The sequence below is a fragment of the Echinops telfairi genome, unplaced genomic scaffold (genome assembly GCF_000313985.2).
Source record: "Echinops telfairi isolate 266 unplaced genomic scaffold, ASM31398v2 ScPeMD7_40;HRSCAF=151, whole genome shotgun sequence".
In the NCBI taxonomy this organism is placed as follows: domain Eukaryota; kingdom Metazoa; phylum Chordata; class Mammalia; order Afrosoricida; family Tenrecidae; genus Echinops; species Echinops telfairi.
In genome coordinates, this window is record NW_022103938.1 from 1,034,419 (window position 1) to 1,047,281 (window position 12,863).

General features: G+C 37.5%; 1 protein-coding gene across 1 annotated transcript in view; it reads right to left on the reverse strand.

The window, feature by feature from the left end:
- Positions 1-12,863, reverse strand: part of LOC101654166 (pregnancy zone protein-like) — a 77,587-nt gene that overhangs the window by 758 nt on the left and 63,966 nt on the right. Inside the window, exons 24-34 of the mRNA XM_045290507.1 lie at positions 12,024-12,200; positions 11,429-11,516; positions 10,614-10,770; positions 9,396-9,470; positions 8,893-9,070; positions 8,044-8,267; positions 6,631-6,849; positions 6,330-6,460; positions 5,897-5,987; positions 1,500-1,568; positions 1,027-1,129 (exon numbers count right to left, since the gene is read on the reverse strand). Of these exons, the coding sequence (XP_045146442.1) occupies positions 1,027-1,129; positions 1,500-1,568; positions 5,897-5,987; positions 6,330-6,460; positions 6,631-6,849; positions 8,044-8,267; positions 8,893-9,070; positions 9,396-9,470; positions 10,614-10,770; positions 11,429-11,516; positions 12,024-12,200 (1,512 nt within the window). The remainder of the gene's footprint in view (positions 1-1,026; positions 1,130-1,499; positions 1,569-5,896; positions 5,988-6,329; positions 6,461-6,630; positions 6,850-8,043; positions 8,268-8,892; positions 9,071-9,395; positions 9,471-10,613; positions 10,771-11,428; positions 11,517-12,023; positions 12,201-12,863) is intronic.

The following is a 12,863-nucleotide window of genomic DNA, read 5'->3' on the forward strand; positions in this document are numbered from 1 at the left end:
GCCAACGAAGAAGACTACTTCCAGAAATTGAGGGCAACATATGTACAAACACGCCTGATTCAAATGATGGATGGATTGTGATAAGAGTTGTATGTGCCCCCAATAAAAGGATTTAAAAAAAAACACAAAGCAAAACAAGAAGACTACTTCTACAATAAGCCATTTAGAATTGGGGAAGCAGAACAAGAGATAAAATTGGGCTTGGGTACAGATTGAGGGACAGGTTACACAGATATTATGAACGTGTCTATCTCTAGGGCTCCCTAGAGCCCTGTTTCTCAGTTTGTTTGTTTGTGTGTTTGTTTGTTTTCCTTATTGCGTTAGTGTCCTCCTCTCTAAAGTTTTGTTTTTGCGGCAAGAAGAAGTTGAATTTTAACACTACCATGTTCTATGATATACTGGGTTATTAAGTCCTACGTTTCTAGTGCAAAGTCCTGAGTCAATGAAAGAATTTCCTTTTACACTGAAAAGTGTTCCACATTTTGTGAGATTATGCAAAACATACAATGCCTGAAACTGTGGGCTCAAACCTGGCGACACTTTTGAGGATGGTGCAGAAACAGCTGATATTTTATTCTCTTGTACAAAGATTGCCTATGAGTACGAACAGACTCAATCACATCTAAAAACAACTCCAAAAGCAGAAGTCAACTATAAATAAACCTTTACGTTCCATATCACATATCAGTGCTGGGAGATGGTATTTTAGTTATTGTTACTCTTCTCATTTCTTGGAATCATTTAGCCCACACTAAGCAATTTTATAGGAAAATTCAGGCAGAACTTCATAATCAATTTGTAAGAATGGTTCTAAGGATATTTAGGAGATAGGTTATAGTCTAATATATAAGAATTCTAAGAAGATATATAATAGGATAATACACAAGAATATGATTATTTAGTGACCATAAACTCAAATTTTCTTCCAAGGAAACATTGTGGAATTTTGTGTCAGAGAAGGTAATTACCCCTTTAACTAGGTTGGCCATTTGTTCTGTTATAAAGCTCATCAAGGCCAAATCTTACCTGTCTCATAATAATCATAGATTTTGACTGCAGCTGGTTTTAAATTCTTTATTTTGATATCTTGTTCCACTGAGAAGGAGAAACTCAGGGTTTGATTGGTTAGCTGAAGAGACAGGAAAAACGGAATTAGAATAAAGATTACTTAGTTTCCCCCCCGCCCACATACCATATTAATCTAGTACCAAGACTTGCAATCCAACTAACACTAATAGAAAAAGTAGGTCATTTTGATTTGCATATCACATTCAGTGGCATATAAAATAAGGACAAAGTAAATAAGAACACAAGAGTCAATTGTATGAACAGACAAATGTAGTACACTGAGCCTTGTTAGCCAGTACAAGCCTCATTTCTCTCTCTGATCATTTTCTTTCCTGCCATCTGTGCATGTGAAAAACACTGGGAACTGGACTGAAATTTGAGTCAGTCTAGATGCCCTCTCAGACCAAGCACAGAGTCACAGAGAATCTTACCTCTTTAAAGTAAATCAAGACGTGATTGGTGCTCACTTCAGTCCTTGGAATCTCAGGTCTTTCTTGGAGCTGTTGATGAGAGCATAAGCCAGAAATATGGAACGAGGACATTTTATGTTGAAAGCATTAGAAAAAATAATCTACATGGCTGCTCAGAAGCATCCAAACCACTAATGTCAGTTCCTCTAGGAATAAGAAGCATGATGATGATGCTACTTATTTAGCCTTTACTATATCCTCGTCACTGTTTTAATTGCTTGTATATGGATTAGATGATATAATTTCATATTGACACTGTTAGTTCAGTACTAAGATCATTTTCCCTTTTAGACAAGAAACCAGCCGAATACAAAGAGATTAACTTGTCCTTTTGTATATTATATATACCATACACTGCAAAGCTGGATATAGTTCAGGTAATCTGACCAGAAAATTTTTTCTTTAAAAAAAATCAATCATTTTATTGGGAGTTCTTACAGATATTATAACAATCCATAATTCAATTAGATCAAGCATAATTGTACAATTGCTGCCACCATCAGTTTCAAATAATTTTCTTTCTTCTTGAACTCTTTGATATCAGTTCCCTTTTATTCCTTCCTTCCCCCACCCTACCCTTCAGGAACCCTTATAATTATATTATATATTATTATATTTTTGCAAATTGGGTGGAGTTTACATTTCAGATAATCAATTTTGCATTCAAAACTTTCAACTACTAATCAAACCCTGCAATAGTTTACCCTCCCTCCCCACCTCGATATCTCTTCTCTCGCTAGTGGACTACTACATTCCATCCCACCCAAGTGAACATCCCTCAATCGTCAAGCCCATTGCTTTATCCTCCCTCTGTTTCTTTCCCACGTTGGGAATCTCCAAAGTCCGTTCCCTTAAGTATGAAAGTCTTTGTCTTGTTTCTTTGTCCGTGTAATAGTGGTCTCTAGTATTTGTCCTTGTGTGGTTGGCTGAATTCACTTAGCATGTTTTCCATGTCCATCCATGTCAGGAGGTGTGTTGTGGTTTTCTCATTGTTTTTTGGTGATGCGTAATATTCCATTGTGTGTACAAACCAATATTTCTCTAGCTATTCTCCTGATGGGCACTTAGGTTGTTTCAATCTTCCTACGATTGTGAGCAGTGTTGTGAGGAACATGGGTGTGCGTGTGTCTGTTCATGTTATAGCACTTACTTCTTTTGGACATAGACCCAACAGGGAGATGTCTGGATCATATAGACTTTTTATGATCCAGTTTGATGTGACGCTATATCACTTTCAACAGTGGTTTTACAGTTAGAGTTTCACTAGAATGGTATGAAGTTCCAACCATTGCAGCCCCTCCAGCATGTGTGATTTTCTGTTGTTGTTTTTTTTAACTTGACTGTTATTGTTGGTGTAAAGTGGTATCTCGTCTCTAATTTGCATCTCCTGGATGGCTCGTGAATGTATTTTTCATAGATTTGTTTGCCATTTGGCTGTAATTTCGGTGAACTGTATGTTCATAATCTTTGCCCACTTTTAAATTGGATTGTTTGTCTTTTTCTTTGAGAGGTGCTGCAGTTTTCTATAGATTTTTAGAGATCAGTCCTGTTTCTGTTGTGTTATCAATTTATTTCTTGTTCTTTTTACTCTTTTGATGAAATATTTTGATGACCAGAAGTGTCTTATTTTTAGTAGGTTGCAGTCATCTATTTTATTGTCTACTGTTTATATTTCATTTTAAAAATATGATAATGTGTCTATGCCCTGCAATAGGGTTCTTATATTTGCTCCCATTTTCTCATTTATGATCTTTATAGCTCTGTAGTTTACATTTAGGTCTTTAATTCATCTTTAGCTATTTTTTATACACGGGATGAGGTATGTATGGGTCTGTTTTTATTCTTATAGTTTCAAATACTTTATTGAAGTGACTCTTTCCCAGTGAAAGTTGTTTGGATCTTTGTTGAAGCCATTTGTTCATAAGTGGCTGAATTTATTTATAGGTTCTTTACTCTGTTCCATTGGTCTATATATTTATCATTGTATCTGCATTGATCAATATGAGCACATGGTTCTTATCTTTTGTTTTGTTTATGTGGTATATTATATTGAGTGCCCCCCCCCTCCAGCCCCAGACACAAACACACATGTTAAACCATGCTTTTGTGCCTGGTATTTGATCATGGCTATTATTTTTTTCATGTATTGTTGGCTTTTACAGGATAATTGTTTGTTAATAATTTTTACATCTGTGTTCAGGAGGAATAGTGTCCTGTCATTCATTGTGTTAATGGTGTCTTTGACTTGTTTTGGTATCAGGGTTATGCTGGCTCATAAAATGAATTTGGGAGCTTGCTATCCTTTTGTATACCCTAGAATAGTGTATGTGGAAGTGATGTCACCTCTTCTCGGAATACTTCGTAGACTTCCTGGGTGAAGCCATCTGCCCTGGACTTCATTTTGTTTGAATTTTTAAATGACCTGACTTATTTTATATTCCTTTTTAAAATATGAGCTCGTTCAAGTTTTCTATAACAGTCTGTATTAGTTTGGGTAGATATTTTGGGTAGACAGAAATTTGTCCATTTCATCTAGGTTTTCAAATTTTTGGAGTACAATTCTTCATAGAAATTAAAAATTTTTCATTAGGATCTGTTATGATATCACTCCTTTGATCTCTTTTTCTTGATATTTGCAGGAAAAGAGGTTTTCTTTCTCTTTGTTAAAATTTCCAGTGGTTTGTCAATTTTGTTAAACATTACAATGAACTAACTTGATTTTTTCTATTTCCCAATTCATTTATTTCTGCTCAAATCCTTATAATTTATCTTGATTGGAGGTCTATTTTGTTGCTCTTGTTCTAGTTGTTGAAGAAGCTTGTATAGAGTGTTGATTTTGGGTCTCTCTCCCTGTGTGTTTATTGCTATAAATTGCTCTTCGAGTACTATTTTTCTGTGTCCCAAAGGCGTTGGTATGTTTTGATGTTGTGTTTTCATTATTTGTTTCAAGGAATTTTCTGATTTCATTCCACATTTCATCAATGGCCCAGTAGTTTCAAAACAGTGTGTTGTTCAGTTTTCCTGTATTTAATGTTTTGCCCTTGCTCTTCCCAGTGTTGATTTCTCCTTTTTTAGCATGTGCTCTGAGAAAAAGGATGGTAAAATGTCAATATTTTTACATTCATTAAGGCTTGTATTGTGTCTGCTAGGAGCCCTTGTGGTGTCGTGGTTATGTATTATGCTGCTAACCACGGTTCTGTAGTCCCCAGCCACTCTGTGGGAGAAAGATGAGACTTTCTAGTCCTATAAAGAGTTGCCTCTCAGAAATCCACAGGGACCTTTCTACCCTGTTCTGCAGAGTCAGTATGAGCCAGAATCAAATAGATGGCAGTGAGTTTGGAATTTTTGAGCAATGTGTCCTAACAGAGGGTCTATTGTAGAGAATGTTCCATGCGCACTGGGAAAAAAATGTACACTGTATCCTTGGGTTGTGTGGTAGTTATATAATTTCATGTCAACTTCAGTATATAAAAGTGAAGGGGTGGGGTTTACCCTGTCAGTCAGGTCATCACTTGATGACCTCATTTGGAGGTGCCACCAAGATAAATGGCTCTCTGGAGGCGGGCCATCTCTCTCTCTCTCCCTTCACCTTCCTGCTGGAAAAGTCAGGCTAACACCTACAAGTGCTTAGATGCAGCCACTGCCATTGGATCCACAAGAGTTTGCACCCACTAATCTGTGATCTTCCTGCATTCTGCATCATTGCGTGTGACTGTGTGAGTCTAAAGAGGGATTTTTGGACTAGTATCAGACTTATGGGCTGTTTCAGATTTATGGACTGGATCTGGACTGGGCTGGGATGTTTTATCAATACACAATTGCTCTTTGATCTAAAGCTCTCTCTTACACATATATGAATATCTCTGGAATTGTTTTTCTAGTCTACTTGACTAACACAGGTGGAGTGCTCTGTGAATATCTAGGAGATAAAATTGGTTAACTATGTTGTGTAGTTCTTCTTCATCTTTATTGAGTTTCTTTCCCTATGATCTGTCCTTCCTAAAGAGTGGTGTATTGAAATCTCCTATTATTATTGTAATTTCTACTTCTCTTTTGAGTTCTTTAAGAGTTAGATTGATATGTTCAAAGACATTTTGTTGGGTGTGTATTGGCACGTTTACTTTTAAACTTAATTTACTTTTGTTTAAATAGGTTAGTAATCAAGTGTTTAACTGTTTGTGCCACCCAAGAACTCCACATAACTGTGTTATTCACTAAAGAAATAATAGAAGCACACTCTACTTACAGATGCATATTTTAAGAAGTAAATCTCTTTAAAGCCACATCAATGAAATAAGTTCGACAACCATAGGTGTCACTATTTGTCATGACTTACCTGGAAGAGATTCAGAATTTACCTTTTTCACTGATTTTTTCACAGGTATGAAGCCTGATACCATCTTTACGTCAACAATGACCATGTTGGATCTAGGTCGCTCCCCAGTATAACTAGAAAGTCAAGGTGTACATATTAGGCACTCAAACAAAATTTGATGGAATTAATTCAAGGAAGCAATTTACTCTTTTCCTGTATTTCTAGTTTTCCTTAACTCTAACTTTCACTCAGTTTCTATGTCTACTCTATTTGCTTCTATTATGGTTATTTGAAAAAGAAATAGTTTTTGTTCACTCTCTTTTTTTTCAATGTTTCAAAAAGAGAAGAAGTTTGTGATTAATAAATACTGCAGGTGTTTTATACTCATTATGTAGGACTTTGGACAGTGAAGTTGTCTCATAGAAAATCAATTTCCCCACATTATGCAAATGGTCTGGCAGTAATGACAGACTTACCTAATGTTGAGGTCAATCTGGAATTTCTTGTGAGCAGCTGCTCCATCACAGTCCTTGGGCAGAGTATTAACACTCAGGCTGAAGGGAGCTTTCTGTTCCTTCTTAGGCAAGATATTATATCTCAGGGTTGTCTAAAATAAATTTTAAATGTTCATTATCTTTGCAAAAGTAGTGTCACAGCTTTTCCCAAGTTATTCACACAGCCTTTTAGCATCTGTTTCTTTTCCTACTTTGAAAAACACTTTTCATTCTGAGACCTTCTGGTACATTTTCAGAATACCTCGAGTCTTGGCAGTCTCACCTGGAGGTACACACACCCTCTTCCTGAAATGGTTGTGCTATATTCTCCTGGAATCTCAGGCAGCTGGACCTCCTGCAGCAATAGGCGGTTGGCTTCATTTACTTGAAATTCTTTAGAGAAGGCTCCTGAAGACTTGACTGAGACTATAGCTGCTTTCTGACTTGTAGCAAAGATCCGGGCTCCATACTTGGCGAGGGCTTGGAGAGCCACTACTGTATCCTGAAAAGAGATGGGATCAGAAATCTCACAGGAGAGTAAGCTATCAACTCTTTACTGGGTGTAAACCATATCATCAATACTCCGTAGCAGATGTGTTCAGTCTAAATCAGAGTACTTAATTGAATTATAATTTAGTTCAGATCTCACTATTAATCCTAAACTAGTTTAGGTACTTTGGGACTTCAATTACATATTTCTTCATTCAAGCTTTTAAAAATAATATGCATATAGAAATTATACTCAAATATCTGACACAAGTGGAGACAATTTCAAGAATTTATATATTTAGGCAATAATTTCTTTTGTAAACATTCAGAGTTGAGATATGACAAAATACCAATTTATAAACTATCAAGGGCTCATGAGGGAGGGGGGAGCGGGGAGGGAGGGGAAAAATGAGGACCTAATGTTGGGGGTTTAAGTGGAGAGAAAATGTTTTGAGAATGATGTGCAAATGCGCTTTACAAAATTGATGTGTGTATGGATTGCGATAACAGTTGTATGAGCCCCTAATAAAATGTTTAAAAAAACAGACACACACAAAAACATTCAGAGTTGGAGAAGAAAATACATAATAGAATAGTAAGAAAAGACTTCGATAAAGGTGAGAAATACAATTATCTCTGAATACTGGGAAAGGTTTCTATGGATAGGAGAGCAGTGTATGAGAAACCAGGGTAGGGAATGCTTTCAATGGAGGCATGGAAACAACAGTAACTCAACTCCAGAAAAGATAAAAGGATCATCTAATGAAGTGAAAATAATCAGTTTTCTGGAGAGAGGAAATTTTTAGGCAAAATATTACCTAATATCAGACGTTGGGTTTGAAAAAATTGTAGGTGTTATTTTTACAAAAACAATGCCTTAGGAAAATTACATGCACTGTTGGGGGTCCACTAAGGAGAGAAGATATGAAGATATGCAAAGGGAACACAGCAGTAATCTGTACATGGAATTTATAAGAGTGTTGATGAAGGAATGGAGATGATGTGAATTAGAAACCCCAGCTAAGCTTCTAAAATATGCTGTTTTCTACCTATGTGCTTATATATATGTATATTCATATATAGATATATATATTTTACCTATGTGCTAATATATAACCCACAACTTATTATACTTTGAGATTCATAGAGATGCATATATATACATGTATGTTTTTTCTTCTATTGTTCATAGAGTAACTTCTTATACCTGAGTGGATGAGAAACCTCCATGGGGATTTTGCTGCTTGATGATCCACTTCACAATGCGTGACGCCATGGATAGGTCAGCTGAAGATGGGGCAGGCTGGGCAGTAAGATAGGCCAGGAGTATGTAGGCTGCCATCTCCACTTCCACAGAGGGAGCTCGGGGTTGATAAAAGAGTGTGCTATCTTCTTGAAGTTTCCTTGGACGTTGCCAGTGGATTGAATCCTCTTTGAAATGGAAAAGAGTAGGCTATTTAACTTAGAAATGGTATAGAAACCCAAGTTTATTAGTGGTTAGGAGTGGTGGGAGGGAGGAGTAAAGGAAGACTCTACTTTGAGGACCCTGACCTTTAATGAAAAGTAATAGCAAAATTTGGGAATGTATAAAGGTGATCATTGAGTAACATGATGAATATAATATTGTATTTCACATGTAAAGATGGTTAAAATATCAAATATTTTATTACATATATATTTATCACACTTAGAAAAGTATTTAAGCCCCAAAAGCAAACTTATCACAATAATTAGAGCTAACCTAGTGACTGACAGTGATTAAGTGAAAGCATTAAATAGTCACAATTGCAGCAAATATTTGCTAAGAAGATAAATTAAGTCACACAATGTCTTTGTGTCTGCTATACACCAGTGAGGAAAAGTTTATCTGTATAGGGTCTGTAGCATGTGAATTAATAAAAGAATCCATGATGCTTAGAATATTTAAGTGTTAGGTAAATGATAAGGGTTCTTATTATAATTATGATTAAAATAACTTCATAGCTTTTCAATAGGCCCTCTTTCCTCCTCTGATCTCAGGTAATTGTTGGAGGTAAGGTTTTCTAGTAGCTCTTACCTTCTTTTATAGCCTCTCTGTCAAGTGATTTAAGCACCTCATTCCGGCTGGCCTGGTGTCCTGCTAGGGCAAAGGCATAGGCCAGTAAAGCCTTTGTATAGACAAAATTCCCTTGGGCCTCTGAAGTGGATTTCCAGGCCATTTCCAGACAGTTTAGAGCATTTCGGACAACTGGGTGCTAAGAGGAGGATGAAAAGAGATCTTAAGACAGCAGAATCAGGCTAATGAACGATTAGTTCCCAGGCAAACCTCAGATTAAAAGCCTTTGTGTGTGTGTGTGTGTGTGTGTGTGTGTGTGTGTGTATGTGTGTACTATCACAGTTCTGACCAGAAAATTATTTCCTCTGTAGCTTCTGAAATAACCTAGTTCCTTACATCTCAGCAAAGTATACCAAAATTAATTATCATTAAATCCACCACTCATTTTTCTCTGAGATTCATAAACTTGTACTTTTTATTTCTTACATTTGTGAAGGAGCTACAGGGAATGCGCTAATACGTACACTGACGGGTAGTGGCATCTCCAGCAGAGCAATGGTGACGTAGGCAGAGAGTGTCACCTCGTCGTCTACTCCGCCCTGGAAGGACAAAACATGGGGACTCATAAGTGCTTCAATATTTTTTTAGCTGGATTCTGCCAACAGCGCTTTGGGTAACTTGGGTAGTAATGTCACTTCTGTTAGCTGGCGTGGAGCTGGTTCCAAGTGCTGGTGACCTCACACCCAACAGAACACAGTGCTCTCGAGGCAGCGTTCCTGCTTGTGCCATATATTGATTCCCCGCCTTCCCTCGCCAATAGTCCCTGCCGCCAAGTCTCAGGAACTGACAGAAGCAGAATTTCCTTCTCTGTCTCTCTGTCTTTGCTACTGTTTTGTTCCTAGGCGTCATCGACTTGGCTTGGCCTCCTCCAGAGCCTATGTACCACAGAACATAATATTACTTGGTCCTGGGCCACGTTTACAATCATTGCTATATTTGAGCTCATTTTGGGCCTTAGTGGTTATTGCTTACATTTGAATAATGGTTGTTTCAACTTGTTTTCCTTGTAAGCATATGACATTATCTTACACGTGACAGTGTTGTACTTCAGAATAGATCTGATGATGATCTTTTTGATAATGAATCGACATGATTACTATTCATTTTGCATCCCTGGAATAATTGACCATTTGATTGTCTGATTCAAAATGACCAATATCAATCTATTTCATTTATTAATATCTATCTTAGTAAGTGATATCTATATTAATGTGTTACATTCAATTACTGATGACAATTTTTCCTAGTTTCATACTTCATACATTTCATGGTCTGATTATTAATGATTGTTTGACGCTGTTTCTTCTCAATTTGTCGTGTCATGTCAACAAATATAAGTCTAAAATCATCACATTCAGGTCAATTCTCCTTTGAGGAGGCAGCTCTTTCTCAGTTTCTCAGTCTTCCAACTTGAGGGGTTCATCTTCCAACATCATATTTGACAATGTTCGGCTGCTATTCACAGGCTCTCGCTGACAAGTTTTTAAAAAATAATTATCCAGGTCCTGCTTAATCTGGAAGTCCTACTGAACGCTGCGTAATAAAGGTGGTATTTAAAGTACTGGAAGTGTAACTTCTAGGTTCACAGCAACATGGAAATCACTACCATATGACAAACTGATATATGAGTGATGGATACTAACTTTAGAGACCCCCCCCCTTTTTTTTAACATCGGCATCACCTTCATAGCATTATTTAGCAGAGATCCAGAGCATTGGAAACAACCATTTTCCTTTTGCCTCTGTGAAAGCCAGGTGAAGGCAATTATGATATGGGAACTCTCCACAAAGATGTACGACTGGGCTTGAGAAAAGGATTTGACCACAAATGCAGTGAGCCTGTTCAACACAGAAGAGACAGAAGCATGAGGACTACCTCCCTTGCAAATATCACACTGTGTACTACCTTCAGCCAGTGATCTAAATGATGGGAACAATCGACTGAGTGATTAGTGGGGGAAATGGGACTCCCGAGTTGAATGTTCTCTAGCCCAACAAACATCCCAATCTTTGTGCTGATATTTCAACTCTAGTATTTTCTACAGAGTTGTTGCTTTTCATTGTTTCTTCCTCTTGCACAATCACTATGAGTTCCTAAGCCTTTCCACAACCAATGCTGCATTTCCTGAATAGTTTTTCCTAATTTTATTACATCACTCTCTCTTCCTGTCCTTTCCCTCCCTTAATTCTACCATGTAGAATGTTTCTTACTATGTCACTTAACATGGAGGTTCTCATTTTATCTCAGTTGTGCTATCAAAGAAGGGGAGCTTTCAGAGATGAAACTATGAGGTTATCCAGTTGCAGTGATATACACGCTGATTTTTAAAGGCTAAATTATATACACATATATATTAGTTCTAACATATTTATAACACACACACATATAGATATCTCATATATATATATACGAGTTCCAAGTACTAGAGAGTAGTCACATATACAGAATGCTGATTTATCATGAGTCCATGAGTAGCATATGGAATAATTATCTTACCATGTGTTTCCTGGTGTTCTACCACCGTGATCCCCAAAGGTACTGTATGAGCCATCATTGTGCTTATAATTCAGCTGCCTTTGGTACCCTGAAGAGGAAGTTTTCATAACTTATGAGGCAGCAGAAACATTGGGGAATTAAGCAGTCTTTTCTTTAATGCTTGTGGAGGAACTATAGCGCATAGAGGTTTTAAAAATTGATGATAACATTGACTTTTTTATCATTATACACTGTTGCTGTGTGCTGGTGAGTCAATTCTGACTCACAGTGACCTTATAGGACACAGAATTGCCTCCATAGAATTTCTTAGGCTGAAGTCTTTATGGGTGCTCATCACCAGGTCTTTTCTACCATGGAGTGGTTCGTAAGTTCAAACTAGTAACCTTTGGGTTTGCATCGGAGTGCTTAACCATTGTATCAGTAGGACACCTTTAGGGCTGCATAGTGGGGCCTTTCATTGGAACATGAATTTCACAGCAACAATGTATTTGAGAATTAATATGATCAAATATTAATTAATGGAATGTTGTTTCAGTTTATTGAGGATATAGGTAGGGAATCAATGGAAGTTTCTCTGTTTAGATTAATTTCTCACCACTAGTGAGATAGTTGATGGCTTTTGACTTGATCTTCTCTGTCAGCTGTCCTGTCTCACTCAGATAGGCCAGAACATAGATATTAGGGGTAAAGAGGATCATATTTTGCTCTCCGCAACCATAGGGCAGCTGGACAAGATTCTGCAGATTTTCCATCGCAGAACCGAGTATGTCACCTGGAAATGAAAAGATGAAAAAAATAAATCAGAGGCATTCAGAGATAGTTTGTATTGGGAGATGAAAATAGATTATTAACCTAGGGGATAAACTTCTTATGGAGGGGACTATTAGAACAAGAGAGAAGCAAGAAAGAGAAAGGTCCGTGAAAGACAGAAAAATAAGTGTTTCAAGGATCGAGCAAGTAGAGTAGAAACGGAAGGACCAGTGATGTATCTGTTCTCATGGACCTATTAGCTGATGAAACTGAATTACCAATTATATCAAAATCTACGAGGAGGCATCTTTGGACAGGTTGTCCAGAGAGACCGTCCCTGGAGAAGATAGCACGTTGGGTGAAGTAGCGAGGCAGTGAGAAAGAGGAAGGCGCTTGAGGAGATGGATTCACACCACGCCTGCACCGATGGGCTCAGGCACAGGAACAAGTGTGAGGAGAGCGCAGGACCAGGCAGGGTTTTGTCCTGTTGCCTGTCATCTGGTCGCTATTGAATCTGATGCAAGGGCCCCTGACATCAGCCACAACATTAGGCACCCTTCTTAGGTAAGCTCTTAAAGGGGGAGGCACAGAGAATTGAACCTGCTTAGTAATAAACTGGTATCCTATGTTTGTTTAATATTTACGGTTAGGGACTTCGTTAACAGGGATGGTGAGGCCCCATACA